Genomic DNA, 22,408 nt, shown 5'->3' with positions numbered 1-22,408 from the left:
TTGTGAACTTGAGCAAGCCCTTTCACTTCTGTGTCATGATGGATATTTATGTGACATATATTTATAATATATAAATAGCAGTTTACTCATTTAAAGTTTTTAGCATATTCACAGAATTGTCCGGCTATCACTAATATTTAATTTCAGGACATCTTAATCACCCCCAAAAGAAACTCTTTACTCGTTAGTAGTCAATCCCCATTTTCCCCTTCCCCTAGTCCCTGGCAACCACTAATTTACTTTCTGTTTCTGTGGATTTGCCTATTTGGGGCATTTGCTGTAACTGGAATGATACAATTTGTGGTTTCGTTTTTTTGTTTTGAGATAGAGTCTCGCTCTGTTGCCCAGGCTGGAGTGCAATGGCACAATCCTGGCTCATTGCATCCTGCCCCAGCCTCCGAGTAGCTGGGACTACAGGCGCGCATCACCACACCTGACTAATTTGTGGTCTTTTTGTGATTGACTTTCTTCACTTAGCATAATGCTTTCAAGGTTCCTCTGGGTCACAGCATGATCAGTATTTCTTTCCTTTTTATTGCCAGATAATATTCCATTGTATGGATATATCACATTTTATTTGTCCGTTCATCAGCTGATGGACATTGGGTTGTTTCTACTTTTGGGCAATTACAAGTAATGCTGCTACAAACATTCATGTACAAGTTTTTATGTGGACATATGTGTTCTTTCTCTTGGCTGTATACTTAGAAGTGGAATTTCTGGGTCATATGGTAACTGTGTTTAACAATTTGAGGTGCTGCCAGACTGTTTTCCAAAGCAGCTGTACCAGATTACATTCCCATCAGCAGCTATGAGGGTTCCAATTTCTCCACACCCTCAACAACAGTTGTTATTATCTTTTTAGGTGTAACCATCCTGGTGGGAGTGCAGTGATATTCCATTGTGGTTTGATTGGCACTTCCCTGATGGCTAATGATTTTGAGCATCCTTTCCTGTGTTGTTGGCAGCGTTCTCTGCTGAAACCTGAGAATTGCACCTGTTAAGGCAGGTAGAATGTAGGCCCTAATGGCTGCCAGGGTGTTGAGGGGCTGGTGTATGCTTATGATTCATACCAAACTCAGACAGAATAAGGCAGATTGGATCCCGAGGGCTGCTAGTTGTTTGGCTAATTATATTGACTATAAAACTTGGAAGAGAAATATACAACATAGTTAAATTAACTGGTTGGTTAGCAATTTGGCTCTCCTGTTGACTTGAATTCTTTCTATTCCTTTTTAATCCTTTCACTTTCCTATCTAGGGACGTTCATTAGATAGACCTCTATAACTTGCCCTACACAGCCATAGCCAGTGGGTGCTTGAGTGGAGGACTGGTGCTTATTAAAAGCTAAGCAAATGCCACATGTCACAGTTGATGTAACAACCTCATGTAAGATTGCAATTTATCTTTTGTTGCCCATACTTTTGTCCTTTCTTTATCATGAATCCTTTAAATGCTATAGGAGATTATTCAGTTGGGCAAGACTAAGAGATTCTTGTCATAGGAAATGACTTCATTGTGGTGTCTCCAGAGTTTTAAGAGGTGGATGTACAACTCATGGGGCCAGATGGCCAAGCTGGGCTTTCCTCGAATTATGGGGGTGAGACCGGATGGACAACTTCACACACACACACACACACACACACACACACTCATACACACCCTGCCATCACCACCACCAAGAGCTCAGTTGGCCTTCAAAATTTACTTATATATCGATGTGATTTATAGGTGCCTTAAGAAGTTCAAACAAAATATTTCCATTTTTAGCGTTCTTCAAGGCAGAAGAACCTACAAGAATATGGATAAAAGTTGTTGCCAGCTGTCTTTTTCTCTCAAATTTACCTCTTCTCAGTATTTCATAAAACGTCCCAACTGGTCAATATGAACAGCTTCTTCCAAGATTTGGAAGCACAATTAAAGTAACTGACTGAATTGGCAAGTGTTTTCATAATTGTTTTAAAAGCGCATTTAAAAAAGTCAGTCTTTCAAAATTGCTTAAATATGGAGCATTTGTTCATATTGTTGACTCTCACTGGTATCTTGATTTACATTGGACGTTGGAAAGTTTCTCCATCTAATGACATTCATAAGCAGTGTTTCCATCAGCCTTAATAACTATGATTGTTTTAGATTAGCTGATTATTACAATTTTATAATATTCTTATGAGATGGAAAAGTTGCTTTGTAAACTCTATCTGGTGTGAGATCGTAGCAGAGAAGGATTTAAAAGTATATTTTCAACAGTTCCACTCTTAGGTATATACTCCAAATAATTAAAAACAGGTGTTCTGCAGTGAGCTATGTGTGATTGCACCACTGCACTCCAGCCTGGGTGACAGAGTGAGACCCTGTTTCAAAACAAACAAAAAAACCCGCAGATGTTCAAACAAAAACTTGTACATGGATGTTTGTAGCAGCACTATTTATGATAGCCAAAAGCTGGAAGCAATACACATGTCTAGAACTGATGAATGGATAAGCAACATGTGGTATATCCGTGCAATGGAATATCATTCAGCCATAAAGAAGAATGAAGTACTGATACATATACAACGATATGGATGAACCTTGAAAACTTTATGCTAAGTAACGGAAGCTGGTCACAAAAAGACCCATATCACATACTTTAATTTATATAAAATGTCCAAAATAGGCAAATCCATGGAGCCAGAAAGCATGTTGATTGTTCCCAGAGTCTGAGAGGGAGGGGAAGTGGGGAGTGATTGCCTAAAGGATATAGGGTTTTCTTCTGGGGTGATGAAAATGTTCTGGAACTAGATAGTGCTAATGGTTGCACAACATTGTGAGTGTCCTGAATGCTGTTGGATTGTACACTTTAAATAATTAAAATGGTGGCTTTTATGTTATGTGAATTTCATCACAAGCTTTAAAACACATACACACACAAAAAGGGCATTTAATGACCAAATTTGTACGTAAATATCCAGGTCTTATTTCAGGCCCACTTCCCACCTTTGTCTCCTTTGATTCTGAATTTATTTTATAGTTACCAACAATTTGATGCATTTAAACTACAGGCTAAATGTAGGTTGAGTGTAAAAAGTAAAAAGTATGCTAGATATTGGTGATCTTGCTGGTAATTTCGTATTTATTGTTTTTTTCTGAACTTCATTTGAGCTTTCAGTGGACATAACCAAATGGCCTTCTTAATAGGTAGAGCACTGGTGAAGTGATGTCTTTAAAATATGCAATCACATCAAAACCCCATTTTTTAAAAATCTCTCGGGAAGGTTAATATGCTGAGGGAAAATGAGACCTAGCATGAGCTATCTAGTAGTGAACAAGCAAACTGTTTAGGGCAGAAATTTTTACAACTTTAAAATCCCTCCATGGCAAATATATTCAGAAAATGAAATTCCTTGTTCATTTTTTTCCCCTTTAATGCTTATTTCTCAGCTATAGTGAGTGGAAGTTATTTTTGCCAGTTGAAGTTTCCAGCAAAAGTCATTAGCTTATATGACTGCAATGAGATCAAAATGAAACTATAATGGAAGGTTTAAGAAAACAGTTCAGGAGCTGTTTAGGTCCTGAAAATTGTGTTCTTATGAGATCTTTACAGATTGCTCAGTTGGGGATGATCAGAGTGCATTTAACTTCCCATTTTTATAGACATTTAATGCCAATGGGTCTTACCTGGGAATAATCAAGAAAATTTGCCTTTACCCAGTGGTTATCAGAAACCACTCTGTTAGTGATTTGGTTGGATTTAACTTTCCTTGTGGTGTTTTAAGAGATTTCATATGGATGAAAGCTTAGCAAAGCCCTCTTCTGAAACATTTACTTATTTTTTTTTAAAAAGGCTCCTTCTCAGAAGATCAGCAGTCTTTGTCTGCATCTTCAAAGAATGCTAAAACCTGGTAGAAGACCATGCTGGTTTATGATGCCACCTCTGGCTGATCATGGGTAGAGTGAACTACCCTGGGATGCAGTGCTTCTCTTTTCAGAGGGATTTTTTTTTAAATTACTTATCCTTTTGTTTGTTACTGGAAGATTACAAGCTAAGTGAACTGACATGCATCAGTCAACAAAACACTTCTTAGTACATACCACACATTCTTTCCCCCCATACATTATATTATACATCGTACTGTTTTAGGCAATGGAGTTACAGAAGTTTGGGAAGCATATTAATCTGCATCTAACTTGGAGGACAGGATCCAGGAGGAGGACAGGAAGCATATTAATCTGCATCTAACTTGGAGGACAGGATCCAGTTGTTTCTGGGTTTTCACTGTGAAGAAGGGGATACCCATCCAGCTTTGAAGAAAGGTCTTTCTTGATCGGGAACCATGTTCCCACTTTGCCTTCCCTATTGCACAAGGCCAGTGAGAACCTCTGGGCCAGGAGCCCAGGATGCACTGAGAATAGACACTCAGGTGCTGAGTCCTCGGGGGTGGGATGTATAGGCCCTGCCATTGGTACATTTAAGAAAGAAGATGTCTACAGTGGACATCGGATTGTCAGTGAGGATAATTTTTTCTGGGATAGCATTATCTAAGCTGAGTACGAGCATTTTGCCAGGCTTGAGGTTTAGCACACATCATTAGTGATGCTGATATCTGCAGCTCACCTGTTATTTATAAGAGCTCTTGGGAAAGGGCTTAGCCAAAAGTTTCAGTTGTTTCAGGTATAAAACATATTTAGTATTCCAGAGTGTGACAGATGGGGTGGCATTTGAAGTACATGAACCTTTTAAGTGTTCAAACATCTTGGTGAATCATATTTTCTTTTCTTTCTTGTCATAAACTGGTATAATTACCATCGTAAAAGAAAAATTTTTAATTATGAGCCTTGCAGTAGTGCTTAGCACAATGTGATGATATAAACATTTATTGACTGACTGAATGACTAATACAAAATAGATTCATGGCTATGCTTTTCCTCGTTTATGTTCCCAGACAATAGCCAGGCAGCTGGCAGAGATCTTGTTGCGGGGTATGTGTGAGCAGAGCTACTGGAACCCTCTGGAGGATCCACCATGCCAGTCACCTCTGGACGATCCTCTCCGCAAAGGAGCAAACACAAAAACCTACACTCTCACTCGGAGAGCCCGTGTCTACTCAGGAGAGAAGTATGAAAATTGATGTCCTCACTTGTAGGTTATGGGATGGGAGGAAAACTTGGGAAAATTCAAGGATGATGAGAAGTACAAGAGTAGATTTTTTCCTTAAAAGAAAATCAAATGAACAAGTCTAATTTTCCAGTTTAGTAGAGATTCCTCATTACTTTTTGTAACTTCAGCAAATATCTGTGCACTAGCAGGGACATTTTAAGTAGGAAAATGCTCTCATCTCAGTGCTTGGGTGCCATTTGCAGCCATCACTATTGGTTTTTGGAATTTTCTTTCCATTTATTATAAGACCTCAGCATCAGACAGCAATCAGAAATAAAGCTATCTGTAAGCCATCTAACATCTCACATCGATCTCACCCATCTAACATTTCTTTTCTTCAGCAATTCCTTGATCCTTTTGTTTAAAATCTTGTTCTAAATGGAACTAGATATAAGAAGGAGAATCTAATATTTGCAAGTGATTGGAAAGTGATGTCTCTTTAGAATTTCTTTATCTTTTTTAAGTTTTAAATTTGAGACTTGATCACCTTGGAGGATAATGGGTCAGAGAGTCACTAGAGTCTTAGCATGAGCCTTCCTCAGGCCAGGGGAAGCCAGACAGAGGAGGGAGAGACAAGGAGAAGGGCTGCGAGGCTGGAATGGTTGTTGACTCATTCTCAATGCCTCCCATTCAAGTCTTGAATTCCCATCTTTGCCTGCTCTTTTAAATTTTAAAATTTTTTTTATTTTTTATTTTTTTGAGATGGAGTCAGGCTCTTTTGTCCATGCTGGAGTGCAGTGGCGCAATCTGCAACCTCTGCCTTCCAGGTTCAAGTGATTCTCCTGCCTCAGCCTCCCAAGTAGCTGAGATTACAGACACATACCACCACACCTAGCTAATTTTTTTTTTTTTTTTTTTTTTTGAGACAGAGCATCTCCCTGTCACCAGGCTGGAGTGCAGTGGCGTGATCTCGGCTCACTGCAACCTCCACCTCCTGGGTTCAAGTGATTCCCCTGCCTCAGCCTCCCAAGTAGCTGGGACTACAGGCGCGTGCCACCATGCCTGGCTAATTTTTTGTATTTTAGTAGAGACGAGGTTTTACCATGTTGGCCAGTATGGTTTCGATCTCCTGACCTCGTGATCCACCTGCCTTGTCCTCCCAAAGTGCTGGGATTACAGGTGTGAGCCACCATTCTGGGACAATTTTTGTATTTTTAGTAGAGACAGGGTTTCACTATGTTGGCCAGGCTGGTCTTGAACTCCTGACCTCAGGTGATCTGCCCACTTTGGCCTCCCAAAGTGTTGGGATTACAGGCATGAGCCACCGCTCTGGCCTTTGCCTGTTCTTATAAGGACAAGACATGATGGCTTTTCAGACTCTCTGTATGAAGGAAAGGGGAACACACATGAATAAATATTGAAGACCTTTTCCATGTTTTCAAATTAGAAAAACAGCTTAGAGGATGAGGTGGCTGCTTCTGAAGTCCCAGAGAAAGCACTAATAGAGATGGCGTGACTACACGCTTTCTCCATCTGAAGATCAAGATTTCAAACATCTGAAAATGATTGTTGTACTTCCAGAGGAGTCGACATTTCTTCAAGGTTGCCACCTCTTAATAGTCCTCTGAAGTTGACCCTTGCATTTCTCTCTCTTGTCACCTTCTTGTTCAAGTTTGTGTTTCTTACATGGATTCAGATGAGTTAGCATATTCTTAGCTTTTTCCCTCGGCTTATCTTAATTTAGTTTTCATCCCCCTTTTCTACAGCCTTGTTGAACCATGAGTTTGTTTAATTCACAATCTGTGTTTACTCTTTAGTCCTTATCTGGATTCATAGAACATCTGTTCTAGCAATTTTCAATGCTCTTATTTTTAAAATGCTGACCCCTCATTATGAAGCAGGTTTGGGGTTCATTTTTAAGTGATATTTGTATCATAAAAATAGACTCTAGAGTTTTCCCCTGCTTTAGATGCTTCTTAATAACCAAGGTGCCAGGTGCATTAAGGAACTCCACTCTCCCCCTCTTCCCCCAGTCCACTTTGACAATGGCCAGAGCTCTGTGTCTCTTTGGGTGCCATCCAGTATGGCCTCACCCCTTGAAGGCAGAGAAGCTCACAGTGCTGGCAGTGCTGGCCATTTCTCCATTTCCTGAACCACTCAGATTTTGTCACTTTTCTAATGTCAACTTTCCCATGTGTACAAGGAGAATTATAGAAGCAAAATGCAGCTCCAGAAAATGCAGTTATTAAAGGGAGCATTCCCATAGTAGCACTGGCTACTGAGTCACAAGTTTCAGTTCACATGGATACACGTGATCAGCTTTTAAAAAAACTGTTTTATTGAAACATAATTCACATATTATACAATTCATCCATTGAAAGTGTGCAATTCAGTGGCTTTTAGTATACTTGCATAGTTGTGCATCCATCGCCATGATTGGAACATTTTTATTACCCCCAAAATGAACCCAGCACCTCTTAGCTGTCACCTTCCTGTCTCCCAAGCCCCTGAATTTCCATATGAATTTTAGCTTGTCCATTTTTGAAAAAAAAAAAAAAAAAATAGGCAGCTGGGATTTTAATAGGAATTGCATTGAATTTGTTGATCAATTTGAGGAATATTTCCATATTAAAAATATTAAGTCTTCTGATCCATGAACATGAGATATCTTTGCATCTATTTAGGTTGTCTTTAATTTATTTCAACAATGGTTTGTATTTTTCAGGATATAAAGCTTCTATTTCTTTTGTTACGCTTATTCCTAAATGTGTGTGCACACGTGTGTGCACATGCGTGCATGCAAATGTGCATTATTCTTTTTGATGCTATTATAAATACAGTTGTTTTCTTAATTTCATTTTTGGATTGCTTATTGCAAGTATATGGAAATACAACAGATTTTGTAAATTGATCTTGTATACTGTAACCTTGCTGAATTTGTTTATTGGGCCTAATAGTTTTTTTGGATTCTTCAGGATTTTCTATATCAAGATTGTGTCATCTATTAATACTAATATAGATGGTTTTACTTTTTCCTTTCTAACCTAGATGCATTTTATTTTATTTTCTTCCTTAATTGTCCTGGCTAGAACTTCCAGTACAATGTTGAACAGAAGTGGCAAGCATGGACATCCTTGTCTCATTCCTGATCTCAGGCGGGGGAAATTATCTAGTCTTTCACAGAGTATGGTGTTCGCTGTGGGCTTTTATAGATGCCCTTCATCAGGTTAAGAAAAGGGCTTCCTATTTCTAGTTTGTTATTTTTATTATTAATGGGTGTTGAATTTTGTCAACTGCTTTTTCTGCATCAATTGAAATGATAATGTGGGTTTTGTCCTTTATTCTAATGCTGTGGTGTATCACATTAATTGATTTTCACACATTAAGCCAACCTGCATCCCTGTCCAAGTCATGGTGTATACTCCTTTTTATTATTGCTGGGTTCTATTTGCTGATATTTTGTTAAAGATTTTTACATCTATATTTATAAAAGATACTATTCTGCAGTTTTCTTATGATGTCTTTGTCTGGTTTTGGTATTAGAGTAAATTGGCCTCATAAAATGAGTTGGAGACTATTCCCTCCTCTTCTTTTTGAAAGAGTTTGTGGACAATTGGTATTAATCCTTTAAATATTTGGTAGACTTCACCAGTGAAGCCACCTAGACCTAGGCTTGCTTTCTTTGTAGGAAGTTGTTTTTTTTTTTTTTTTTTTTTTAAATATATACTGATTCAATCTCTTTACTTATTATAGGTCTATTTGTATTTTCTATTTCTTCTTGAATCAGTTTGAATAGTTTGCATCTTTCTAAATATGTGTCTGCTTCATCTAAATTACCTAAGTTGCTTCCGTACAGTTGTTCATAGCGTTCCTTTATAATTTTTTTGTATTTCTACAGGGTTGGTTGTCATGTTCTCTCGTTTCTCATTTTAGTAATTTAAGTCGTTTTTCTCTTTTTTAGAGTCAGTCTAACTAAAAGTTTTGTCAATTTTGTTGATCTTTTTAAGGAACCAACTTTGGGTTTTGACTTTTTTCTATTGCGATTCTGTTCTCTGTTTCATTGATTTCCACATGAATCCTATGCCTTCATTTATCACCATCAGTTTTTAGCTTTGTAATTTTGTGGGTTCAGAGCTCTACTTCTTAGAATATTAGTAAAGAGGAACAGCTGTGGGAGTTATTCTTGTTTGGACGTTCCCTTCTTACCAAGGCTGGACTCTGACCCATCCACATTGGCAGAAGGCACATTCTCACCATTCAGTTATGCCGGTTTGGAGGTGGGAAAGGGAATCCGTAGATAATGCGCAAACCTCGTTTTGGCTAACGGTCTCCTTCCCCACAGTCTCTTATGAGAAGTATAATAAGTGTCAAGCAAAATTTAGATGGCAGAGATCCTTTTACCTCCAGAAAACCACAAGGACCATTCAGAAGAGTTGGTCGTAATGGAACATAACTGAAAAACATGCCCTGCCAGGAAGCTGCACCCCGGGTCAAAGAGACCTGAACGTGAAATGCATACAGGGTGTTCACTCTGCCCATCTTGAATTTGAAAGGAAATATAATATAGAAAATCCTGGATGGAATGAGAAGAGGGATCACTTGTCATAGGCTTCCTTGCTTTCTTTTCTTCTGGGTGGTTTCTGTGAAGAATTGTATCAGCTTTTGTTTAATTATTTTTTAGAGTAAGCTTTTTTGGATACACGCCATACATAGAGAAAAATAAATCAAAAGTATGAAACTTGATGAACTTCCATCAAGTTCATCAACATATCCATGTAAGTAGCATTTGGTCAGGAAAGGACACTACTGGAGCCCTACACGCCCTCCCATGGCCTCTCCCAGTCACCACCCCCATCCAGGGCAGCACTCTCCCGACTTCTGTTGCAATAATTAGTCTAGCCCCTATCGTATGATACATGGAATCATATGATATGCACTCTCTAATGTTTAACTTCTTTTATCTAACTTTATATTTGAACTATTCACCCATATTTTTTCATATAGCAGTGTTTTTCATTGCTGCGAGGTATTTCATTTTATGACTGTCCTCCAATATATTGACCCATTCTGCTTGTGTTGTGAGTTTGAGTTGTTTCCCATTTGGGGCTAATAGGAACAGAAGAGTCTTGTACATGTTTCTTTTTTCCCCCTGCATCTACATGTTTCTTAATGTATATATATATATATGTGTGTGTGTGTGTGTGTGTGTGTTTCAGTCAGTCAGGTATACTTTTTTTCATTGTATTTCTTCTTGTAAGAAGCATTTGAGGTAGCTTCAACAATTAAATGCACATTAGACTAGATAGTTAACACAAAGTAAAGCAGAAGATTAAAAACAGCTATTGTGGATACTGGTTAATATTGGATAATATTGCCAAGAAGCAGATGATGAAAAGATTCACTGAATGCTAGTGAGTGCCAGGCATTGTCTAAACTCCTTTGTAGGTCTCGGCGGAAAAGGTAATTATCATGGAATACTGAGTGTAGATCTGAACCTCCTGGTTGCCAGGAGTTTTTGGTAAGGATGGGGATGCTGCTTAAAATGGAAAATGGAGGGGTCTTGGCCGGGGAGGGCAGGACAGCCCGAGCCAGGCACTGGCTGGGCCCTTCCTTGGACACAATAAATCCTCAAGAGCTTGCAAAAATAAATAAATAAAATAAAATGGAAAGCAGAGGGATGTTGAAGGGTCAGGATGACTTCTTGATGGCCAAACCAAAGCTGTGTAAACGACCAGCTACACCGCTGGCTGCCTGTCGTCTCCTTGCCTCTGGTGTACACAGCCCACCTTGGAGTTGTGGAGAGGCCTGTCCTCTCAGCAGGAACATGGAAGCACTTGTGCAAGGTGATGTTCTATGTGGGATTCACCTGACCCACTCAGCAGAGTGTAGCCCAGTGGACCTGCACTGGGCTGCATGAGGAACGCTTCTTTCTTTGTCATGGGGAGATTTTTGACCTATATGAATTGACACAAAATGGAAGCGTGGTGAGGCCTCGATAGTCCTTACATCAGACTAGCTGATCCCTAATAATCAAGATGCACTCTTAATTTTCAGTTTAAGTCCTATTCCTTTTTTGGTACCCATTTATCCACATAAACCTGGGATTGATAGTAGATTCTGCCTTGGCATGTTTGCAGACAGTGTGACTTGGGGTCGGGGTGGGACTTCAGCCATTCTTGGCCTCCATGCCTCAGCTCTTATCTGGCTGGCTGTGGTTCAGTGGCTGTGTTTCTCCAGGAATTTCCTAGTAGTATCTCAGCCAGACATATTAAAATTATAAAGGAACCATTACTAGACCTTAGAGTTGATGTCATTATTTACAAATCAACTTTCTCGTGGGTTGGCAGTGTTCAAGGCCCTCCCTGCACCTAAATATAGAGTTTTAGGGGTGCCAGTGACCTTTAGACCTCAACTTGTCATTAGTTATATAATGGCTAACGATGACAGAAGAGATGAAATGCAGTTGGGTAAAGTTGGATTAATTTCTTTTGTATGATTGTGTCTACCGTTAAGGTAAAGTTTCCACCTTTTGGAGGAAATTTTTAAGAAAAAGCTATTATGTGGGAGCCCTGGCAAGATGATGATTACTACTTATACCTGAGAATTCTTGCCCTTGTTCCCTATGTCTTCTGTAGAATCAGAAAACGAGTTGGTAAATTCATCCAAAGTAAGAAAATGGGCAGTTTGCCTAAAGGTCACCCAGTGAGTTGGTGGCATAGCTGGGACGAGGACGCACCCTCCCATTCTCAGTGCAGCAGCTGCCCGCACTGCTGCCTCCTTTGCCAGCCCGCCAGCTCTTGGGAGCTTGTCCTCATGCCTGCTGAGCCCTGTTTTCTTCTTGTCCCCTTTTGTCCCCCACCTTCTCCTTCACGCAACTTCCTCTGGATCTAGGGCCCCAGTTTTCCCACCCTTCAAGGCTGAGGCCTGAGTACCCCAGTATCTCCCCCTGAGGCTCATGGGCCCCAAAGAGAAGGCCACAAAAGGAAAGCCCCAGCAGTTTTGACCATTCACCCTGAGCTCCATCCATGCTTCCCTGAGCAAACAAGAGGGAAGGAATTGGCTGGAAATGGGTCTAGAGAATTCATAATGATTGAGAGGGAGCCTTCCAATGTGTAGTTGTTTAGGTAGGTCTCTTAAAACTACCTTTTCTCCCCCCACTCCTGCTGGCCTTGGGAGCTTTGCAGTGCTCCTGAGTACCCACCTTGCCTGCCACAAATAGGGAGGATAGAGGAAGCGGAGCTGGATTCGGTTAATGTGCCACTTGTTAGCAACTATGGTAAAAATAACACAAACTAGCATTTAAGCAGGCTGGATGGCTCAAACAGAATTTGGAGATTAGCCATGGACTGAATTGACTGCTGTTAAGTCACAATTAGCATAGGCTGCCTCTCTTTTCAATTGGTCTGGACAATGCAGAACTGGCTAGCCATGAAAAAAAAATCATTCATGTTACTGCTTTATTTGTAAGGACCCAGTTGCATGTAACCACAAGCCAGGATATCAGGAAATGATTGCTGGGCATGGGTGTGCGCATATGGGTGTGTGCTTGCGCACACACGCACACACAATGGTTCATGTTACTGCTGTATTTGCAAGGTCCCAATTGCATGTAACTACAAGCCAGGATATCAAGAAATGATTGCTGGGCATGGGTGTGCGCATATGGGTGTACGCGTGCACACACACACAATGGTTCATGTTACTGCTTTATTTGCAAGGTCCCAATTGCATGTAACCACAAGCCAGGATATCAGGAAATGATTGTGGGGCACAAGTGTGCATGTACCTGCACACGCACACACACACACACACAACAACAACAACAACAACATACTGAGGTGGTTGTTTGGGAGACACTGAATTCAGAGCCTTTAGGCTCTATTCCAGAATCTAAGGGGAAAGAAGTGTCACATCTGAAAAACCCAGATCATCTCAAGCTGACTTCTGAAGCAAGTCACTGCACATCCCCGAATCTTGCTCCTCATTCTCAGGCCAGCCTTTTCATAAAATTTTAGCCTCAGAAGAACGATAGAAACCATCCTGCAGGTGGCTTCCTTACCTCCGGCAGTGTCAGCATTGTAACGAGAATACCAGGCGCTGTATTCCTTCTGTCTTGCTCTTTATCATCCTAAGATGCAGTACAAAAATTGCCAGCACTTCAAAGAAAACAAATGTTTATAATTATGTGGAAATCCTTTTTTTTTTTTTTTGCCTTTTATTGGGGGTGGGGGGAAATCCCTTCAATTACATGATTGTAATATTATCCCTGGGAAGACATAAACTTAGTTGTTTTTAGTCATCTTCAAGATATCTAGGAGTTTTTTTAAACCAAGTTCATTTTTATGTATTGCACTCTCTTCGTCCATTTCATGAAAAAATATTGAGTTTGACCCAATTGGTGATAACATTCACAATTCTGCTCAAAGGATTCTAGAGCTTTAGAAGAGGAGAAAAAATGCTGCAATTGCTCACAACACAGAAAATAGGCTGTAGAGAATACAGATTGAGGTTCTGCTGAGTTTTTATTATTCTCTAATCCTGAGCAACATAGAGCTTAAAAAGCTGTTTCTTTTAATCCAAGATTTAGGAGTTCAGCCAAATTCCATAAAATAGATTAATAAGAGCTCTTGCATGCTACCCCATAATAAAACTTATGTGTCTAAATAAGATAGCTTACTAAATTCTTACAGTATTAGAGAAATTATTCAAACTCTAAAATTGCTTCTAATCTCTTATTTCATCTAAACGACAGTATAAGATATGCCATTTAGCAGGTAAGACGTACTGTTTAGTGAAATGCCTGCAATTTATACCTCTGTAATAGGTTTAGGAGAAAGCTGGTATTATTTAGATAATGTCAATTTATTGAAATCTAAAATTCTGCCTCTGTAATATGTACATATGTTATTTGGGCTTTTAACTTGGTTTTTACAGCTTTACTTTACCCTTCTGCCTACCACTAAAATGCATTGCTAAAATGTATGAATTCCATAGATTACCATAGAAATAGGCAAATTAATTCAAGTGTCCAAATTATACAGTATTTTTCATGGGTATTATATAAAATTCTGGAAGCTTTTAGTGTTCAGTTCTGCTTGTATTTGTATATTTTGTGTTATTTTGAAACTGCCATATATCAAAGTCGGTTTTCTTTCTACTGCAGCATTTTTTGTCCTCAAGAAAATACGGAAGAAGCCCTGTTGTTATTGCTGATTAGTGAATCAATGGTAAGTGGAATGTGTTTTTACATTGTTCTTTCCCCTGGCCCTGTAGACCCTTTTTTGATATAGCCATTCTGCCAGTATCATGACTCTTTTTCTTAAGAGAAAATACTTTCTAGAGGGTATACCTGGATAGGAAAAACCAGTAGAGGTTTAAAAAGAGGGTTGTTTCTTAATTCCTGGACCAGCTAGCAATGTCCGTTGGTTAGCCTGGAGCTTAGAGCTTCTCTATCTTCTATCTTGAAGCAGGTTTCTTAGTTCATTCATTCATCCATCCAGTATTGGCTGAACATTATTGCAATTGTATCTAGGTAAACCACAGCTAAAATGACCACCGGAGGAACCTTAAAAGGAGAAAGAGGCCCCCAAAGGGTGACCTTTATAAGCCTCTCAATTTGCCCTGGAGTGGACAAGAATTTTGGGATAAGTCATTTGTTGGATCTATAAAGCTCTGGTCTTCACAGCAGGAGCTTGATGAAACTCTCATCCTCCTGCCCTCGTTGTCTCTTCCAGCTCCTGGCTTTGCCAGACACTGTAAAGTCCCAGGCCGTGAGAGCTCACTTCTATTCCCTGTCACTGCTATTGTGAGGGAGTTTTTGTCAGACCCTCTTATTCCTTTGAAACATTTTCTTAGTATTTGGCCAGAATATCGAATTTTAGGTCTCTTTCACCACTCATCATTTATTGGGTTTCTGCCCTGTGTATCTATCACTAGGCTCTGTGGCCCTGGCTTGAAACCTTCAGGATCATGTGTGTTGTAATAGTGAATTCCTCAGCAGAAAAGTGATGTGTACTGAGCACCTGAGCAGAATGGGTGGGCTCCTGGAATCAAAAGATCTTGAGGGCTCACGTCCCCTTCCCTTATTTTATACATGAGGAACCCGAGGCCCAGAGCAGGCAGAATGCGTACATCATGCAGTGGTCTCCTGCTAGGAGATTGTACTGCCCCCTCCCCATAGTTGTCACCGCTTACCTCCAACCCCCGGGGCAGCCCAGGGGAGAAAAGGGAATCATAACTAAAGCAAGAGAAGGCATTTCCCTTCTTGCCCTCCCCACACATACTGTTTAATGGGAGGTATAAAATGGACTCAGGTGAGTATAGACATGGGGTCTGAGCATAATAATGTACATGCGCGGAGAGAAGGAGGGTTCAGAAGAGGCCAGAACTCATGAGAGGGCAGCTCTCTTGCCTTTGATTAAAACTTTGAATGGCCCACGGATGTTTACAAGAGCAAGTCTGCTTGAGTTACCACCTCTTTTGATCTGGAGGCTCTTTGGTGTCACTGGGCTTACTTCCTCCCAAGGAAGCAGGTTGCCCGATAGTCAGCTGGTAACTTAGGATGGTGTCATTTACATTCTCTACTTGCCTTGGTGCAGTCAGGGAAGCACATAGGTGAGCAGGCTGGCACTTAGTGGCATTCAAGTGAACAAGTCTCCCCAGGCTTCCCCACTGGGTCATCCGTGGAGCCAGCTCATCTTGGCCTCCTGCTCAGCATTCCCTCATCCCAAGCTGGGTCCTTGGCAGGTAGTTCCCTTTGGGCAAACTTGTTTGGTTATGGTGTAAAAGTTCTGAAAGCATGGTGACTGTACATTTTAGATTACCTGGACAATTCCAATTGAAAACATTATGTTCCATTGTCAGGTGATGTGTTCCAGTCTGCAATTTGGAAAACATGGCCACCTCTCTAGAATGCTTGCACTAAGTGGAGATGTCTTTGGAATGATGTCTCCAACTCTCCTGCTTCTTAATTGAAGTGATAGAAACTAATAATACTCAAACATTGAGATCCCTTTGAGACAGTCAGATTTGGCTCTGTGGTACGTAATTTCCAGAAAAACCTCTTCAGGGGATGTTGAATCCAGTGATGTCATCAGTGGATATGAAGGACGAGGTTTCTAACCAAAATGATTATGTTCTCTCTGTAAATCATTTCAGAAAATGTAGGTAGAAATCTAAATGAAGTTGCCTTTGGAAGCCTTTTTTCCATATCCTTTGACTTCTCTATTTTTTAGTTTTTAGACAGAAAATGAATGTGCTCAATTTCAAAACCAAAATGAAAATTGCTGTGTGTTTTGGATGTCAGAAAATTGTGTTCTTTGTTGCTTCTGACTTTAATTCAGAAGCATGAATTTGTCCATAGCTTCTCCACCTACAAGGTATCATTTAGAATTGTGCTATTTTCTAACTACAAATCAAATTAGTTTCCCCTAGGAGAATGGGATTATAAGAACTTGATTTGCAGAACTACCACTGAGGCAATATTCTGGGATATTTATTATTTGTGGGTCTGTTTGAGATTCTATATTGTACCTTTTTAATCAAAAGATACTGATACTTTCTCTAAAAATGAAAAGTGCATTTGGTATAACTTGAAAATCTCTCATAAATAGTATGTTTGTTTTGTTCTCTTCCAGGCATTGGTCTCAGTATGGAACATATATAGCAAATAAATAAAATGAGACCATTTGCAACAGGCCCTGTTTCCTTCAGAGCTGCTTTTTTTGGGCTCAAGAGGGACTCCTAACAAGAAAAACTTAGAATGAAATCTTCAAAAGCAGGCTTGTTTCCGTAAGAGATGACTCACTTTGTAGGAAGTGGCCTGCCTTATATATTCTTATTTGTCTTTGACATTTAACAGCAAGGAGTTTTAAAGTGAGTAAGTACTGATGGGTGGCTAAAAGTAAATGCCTTGGACTCACACACAAAGAAAATGTATTTTGTCTCATTAGTGAGAGGGAAGGTGTGTGTGTGGCCTTTCTGAATGTCAGGGGGAAGATCAACGTCAGCCTGCTGGGACAAGTGACCCCGGAACCTCATGTACCACTTTCACAGGAAAGACTGGGGGGGCCTTTCTCTGCTCCTACGGACAGATGGATCTGCAGACTTCTGTTAATTAGCAGGGGGAAGAAAGCAGGCGAAATCTAACTTTGCTGATTCTGAACTTCCTATTAGGGAAAAAAGGAAAATGAGCTAGCTGTTGAGTCTCAGACATGTGATATATTTGGAGGAATCTGTAGAGAAATTAAATTTTAGAAGTAATGGAAACAAGTTGCTGTAAAGAGCATTTGATTTCTGGATAGATGAGATTAATAAGTTTGAATGTGTCTGATGTGTTTCTGTGCTAAGCATAGGAAATTGACGGTGTTCTCTTGAGTCGTCTGTGTTAATATCTTTTAAAGTAAAAATCTGCTTTCTTCTTGTTTTCTCTTATATATCTGTATTGTGCTTCCCTAAACAAGATTGAATTCGTCTTTGTATTGTGTTCCAGTGAGGATGTCATATAGGGATTTGAATGTTGCTTGGTGATAGAGGAAAAGTAAGATATATCTCTGTAGGACTCATGGAACTTGATGACACAACTGGGTGTTGGGAAATGCAGGGCTGGGAATTTTCTCCCACTCTTTAATGTAGAGCAGAAGCAGGATTCATGAGTGAGGCGCAGCAGGGCCTCACTTGATGGATGATTCGGCTGTTCTAGAGCGCAGCTGCGTCTTCCATGAGGCTGGCTATGAACCCGAGCCCAGGGAAAACTTTGTATCGGCTGCCAAGGCTTCCTCCAAATGCCTGTCGACAGGTACAGGTGCCCTCTAGGTTCACACTTCCAGGACTTCAGTGTTTGGATCATCCCGTATATCATGTTCTGCGGTGCCCAGGGGATTTTGAATAAATAACCCAAGATGAGAGGCCTCTGCTCATTCCTACCCTTGTCTCTATTCCCTTGGCAAACTGGTAGGGGCAGGAGGGCCTGGGTGGACTCCCCACCATGCAGCACTAGGCTCACTCTCCATCTGCTTCTCTCTTCCATGTTTTTTCAGGCCAACCGGGATGCTGTGCTGAGCAGGATACCTGAACACAAGAGTGACCGCCTCATCAGTCTGCAGAGCGCGTCTGTGGTCTATGACTTACTCACCATTGCTCTTGGAAGAAGAGGCCAGTATGAGATGCTGTCAGAGGTACAGCTGCTGAGTCTGGTTGACATCCAGGTGGTGGGTGGCAGTTGCACGGTGACCCCAGGGAAGCGCTGTAAGACCTGGTCCTGGGCCCCCATCTATTAGTGGCAGCCATGTGATCTTGGGCCAGTCACTAAACTTTGGTTTTCTCCCCTGTAGAATGGGCCTTGGGCTAAATGATTAGGTGGTGGAATTGATCTAGTCTTTTACCATGAGGGCTCCATAACCCACCGGGCTGTGAGTTTGTGTGTGAGGGAAGGCAAATATTTCTCAAGCAGTTTCTCTTTCAGTTAGTTTCCACCAACTGAAAATCTCTCATCTGTGATATTAATTTCCTCATAGAACAGGTTTCATTTAAAGTATCAATGTGTACAGTGAAGTTGCCAGTGGCCTGACAATTTCAGGCACAGCGTGTTATGTTAGCTGGTGTAGACCGTTTCATATAAAGGAGACAGTCGTCTTTTAGAGTCTTTTGCTTGTTCAGCAGGGACCCTCGTGGATTTCAGATCTTGTGCAAGGTACTGTCATCTTCTCACTCCCTCAGTTTCTAAGAAACGCTTAGGATGGAGGCTTGACTCTTTGACAGTTTCAGGAGAAGCTGGTTCATCTTGGGCTATGGTTATGCATTATTAGGTTCCTGCCCAAAATATCAAATTCTACCATGGTAAGGCTAAATAAATAACAAGAAGATCATTTTATCTTTTCTTTAGCAAAATAGAGAGAAAAAAATCCCTATTTTTTAAAAGGAACTTTTCCATGTTATTTATCTTTCTCTTTCTAAATTTATACCCATTGCAACAGCCTCTGGGCACGAGGACAGGGAATGAAATACAGTAACAGATTGGCTGAAATCAGATAAGTGTCCGACTCACCCTGTAGCCTGCCAGTGCATCGCCACATTAGGCAGGAACCTTGGGGAAACAGATGAGCCTGTGTGGCTTGAATCTTTTTTTAGTCCATGGTTTGGTGACTCTACAGGGCAGTGGTTACTTAGCCTCACAATCCGGCCTGACAAAGCAGTGTGTGCAGATGCCCCCACCACACGCGGCTCAGCCCCGGGACTCAGTCCAGGCTTAGGATTGGCCTAGGTTGCTCATCACTAAATGGATCGAACCTCTCCCAGTACCTTGATTTCCTGGACCCCCCTTCTCCCCACCACCTAAGTTCCTGTCAGCTGTGTCCACGACAAAGCCTGTCACTGGGGACCATGCCACCCAGCTCACAGTTGAATTCCTTTAAGGTGAATTTGTTCCTCCAGACAAAACACATAACACCTTTCTAGGTCCAAGGATGACAGTGGTACTCACACATCTGCTTCCATCCTATTGGGTAGCAATGTTGCCTTTCCCCAGCTCGAAATCTCCTAGGTCCAAAACAGGAGTGAGGAGCTTGAGGTGTCTGGCCCTGTTGACTGGCTGGGTGGTCTCTGCCCCCGGGCTTCCCATTGTTCCATGAACATTCTAGGGGGTGGTCATCACCCTGGTGGTTTCCTCTGCAAGCTGCGGCTCCGGGTCCTGTGCCTGCTCCTGGCACAGAATACTAGGACCTTGTTTTCACCCAGATGACTTCTGTCTTGATACCATATGTAGCCCCCATCTCGTGGTGGTGACCTGCCTCCCAGATGACTGAGTAGTGTGGTTGTGGGAACCTTTGCAAGTCAGAACTTCACTCCCCTAGTCACATTGCAAAAGGTGGTGTGGTGCCAAAGGTTGCCTCAGAGAAGCTGAAATAGGAGGGTAGAAGAAAGGCAAATTTATTACTGTATATCCCCCGGAGCCTTTTGAATTTTGTACCCTATCTGTGTTTTATCTACTAAAAATCTCAACCAACTGATAAAATATATGAAATGGAAGATGTTTATTTCTTCCACGCATGTATGTACTGTCACCTCTTCTGTGCCAGGGGCTCTGATTAAGGCCAGGGATACAGCCAGGAGCAAGGTGTGGCCCCTGCTCACAAGCTGCCCCCAGCCTGGAGCTGCCAGGTGTGACAAGCAGCTGCGGCCCATGTGCTGATGGGGGCGGGCCCAGCACAAGCTCTGCATGCCTTATCTAGGGGTCAGATACTTGGCTTCAGCCTTGCCTGTGCCTACCACTTAGGCAATTGGAGCGAGCATTCACCAACTGTGTTGTCTCAGATCATCCGACTAAAACGGTAGATGTCGTAGGAGAAAGATGAAAGCTCACAGCATCTCAAGGCTGCCTGGCCCGTGGTTGGATAGCTTAGTTACTGAAGATAGGGGTTAGGTCCACCCTTTGCTGAGTGTGGACCCTCTCTCCCTCTGTCCGAGGCCACATCCTACTCTGGGTGTTCCACTTGTCTTATTTCCTCATTTACTGGGGTTTTTCTGAATCCATTTTTTTTCCTTCCTCATCTGCCTTTCCATTTTTTCAGGACTTTAAGTTAAAAGGGTAACTGGATTTAAAAAAAAATTTTTTTAATCGAAGTACAATTCACGTAACAAACCTAACCATTTTAAAGTGTAGAATTCAGTGGCATTTAGTACGTTCATACCACTGTGCAACCATCACCTCTAAGTGCAAAACCTTTTCCTCACCCTTTAAGAAACCCTATACCCATTAAGCAGCCACTCCCCATTCCTCACTCCCACCAAGTTCCTGTCAACTACTAACCTGCTTTTTTTTCCTATGGATACTGATTTGGGGTATTTCATGTAAATATTAATAGCCAATATTTGGGCTTTGGTGTCTGGCTTCTTTCACATAGCATAATGTTTTCAAGGTTATCCACATTATAACATGGATCAATATTTCTTTTTATGGCTGAATAGTATTCCATTGTACAGATCTACCACAATTTGTTTTTCCATTCATTAGCTGATGGAAATGTGGGCTGTTTCTACCTTTTGGCTACTATGAACAGTGTTGCTGTGAGGATAACTGGATTTTAAACTTCCTATATTACCTTTCTCTAAGCTCCATAAATGTTAGCAATTATTGTTATTATCATTTGTCTTACAGATACGTTATATTTCCCTGTCTTCATTTCCTCCACTGTCAGCAGGGCGATCTTTCTGAGACGCAGGAACAGACATGCCACCCTTCTGTTCAGAAATATTCGACAGACCCTCGCTCCTTCTTTTTTCTCTTTTTGTTTTGTTTTCCTTTCCGCCCATAATGAAATTGACTTCATTGTTTATCTTTTCGCCATATGCAATAGTCCTGCATGCTCCTTGGAGAATCAAACGATACATGCAAAATATAGAAAAGGAAAGAAAAGTGCCTTAGAATCCAGCTCGCCTGAGATAGTTGACTGACATTTTAGAGGCAATCTTTACATCTGTCTTTATGAATAAATGTGTGCATTATGTAAGTTTTGTTGAATGGGACAGTATCTTGCACATTTTATTGTGGATATCCCCTATCTCTCTTCTCTCCTCCATTGGCACCTCACCCACCTCTGCCTCCTCAACCCCAAACTCAGGTCATCAATATAGTGTGTCACAGGCTCTAGAGTCAGAGAGCTTTGGTTTGAGCTCTGGGTCTGCTATGTACCAGTCGTGTGAGCCTAGGCACATCATTAACCTCCTATGCGTCAGTTTCTTTTCCTGTTAAATAGGGGTAATAATTGTGTGTATGTATATCTCAGACAGTTGGGAGATGCATATTCATTAATCCATGTAAAGTACTCAGAACAGAGCCCAGCACTTAGAGCTCGTTAAGAGGCAACTGTATGCTGCTGCAGTTACTACCACTGTATACACAGGAGTTACTAGGCACAGGGGAAGCAACAAAGGATACAAAAAGATATTTTGCCTTCAAGAAATGTCCGTTCTAGTTAGGGAGACCACATAGAAACAAACAAAAAGATAATCAAATTAGAGAATACATAATAGTGCAAAGCATGTTAATTGGCAGGTGAATGGAATAGGCCAATTGCAGCAGAGTTTATAGGTTAGGAGTGCCAGTAAGAGATTATGAACAATGGATACATGAATTGGCTCTTCAAGGCCTGATAGGCATTAAGTGGTCTAGGAGGAGAGAGACCCTCTTCATCCTTAAGCTTGCGGAGCTGTGAAGGCACTGGACCCGAGGGAACAGGAACCCAGGGCTTGCTCTCATGGAGAAGTGGGAGGAGAGGAGCTTGGAAAGAAAGTGTGGGGCCTGATTGTCAGCACCACAACCTGTTGGCAGACTTT

General features: G+C 41.1%; 1 protein-coding gene and 1 long non-coding RNA gene across 12 annotated transcripts in view; one reads left to right on the top strand and one right to left on the bottom strand.

Moving 5' to 3' along the window:
• TTC7B (tetratricopeptide repeat domain 7B) overlaps positions 1 to 22,408 on the top strand; it is a 297,044-nt gene that overhangs the window by 123,901 nt on the left and 150,735 nt on the right. For all 11 annotated transcript variants that reach the window (XR_010137010.1, XM_054530407.2, XM_063715700.1 and 8 more), the window contains exons 7-9: positions 4,923 to 5,095; positions 14,241 to 14,304; positions 18,115 to 18,252. Coding sequence is in view for 10 of the 11 variants with exons in the window: in XM_054530407.2 (XP_054386382.1) it covers positions 4,923 to 5,095; positions 14,241 to 14,304; positions 18,115 to 18,252 (375 nt within the window). In the remaining variant the exon portion in view is untranslated. The remainder of the gene's footprint in view (positions 1 to 4,922; positions 5,096 to 14,240; positions 14,305 to 18,114; positions 18,253 to 22,408) is intronic.
• Positions 10,418 to 19,692, bottom strand: LOC129049816 (uncharacterized). The gene is made up of 3 exons (XR_008513174.2): positions 19,557 to 19,692; positions 13,137 to 13,233; positions 10,418 to 11,031 (listed from the first exon to the last, which is right to left on the bottom strand). It is a non-coding gene; the product is annotated as an uncharacterized LOC129049816 (long non-coding RNA).

This window comes from Pongo abelii, chromosome 15 (assembly GCF_028885655.2).
Source record: "Pongo abelii isolate AG06213 chromosome 15, NHGRI_mPonAbe1-v2.0_pri, whole genome shotgun sequence".
Lineage (NCBI taxonomy): Eukaryota > Metazoa > Chordata > Mammalia > Primates > Hominidae > Pongo > Pongo abelii.
This window is presented reverse-complemented; position numbering and strand designations above follow the sequence as displayed.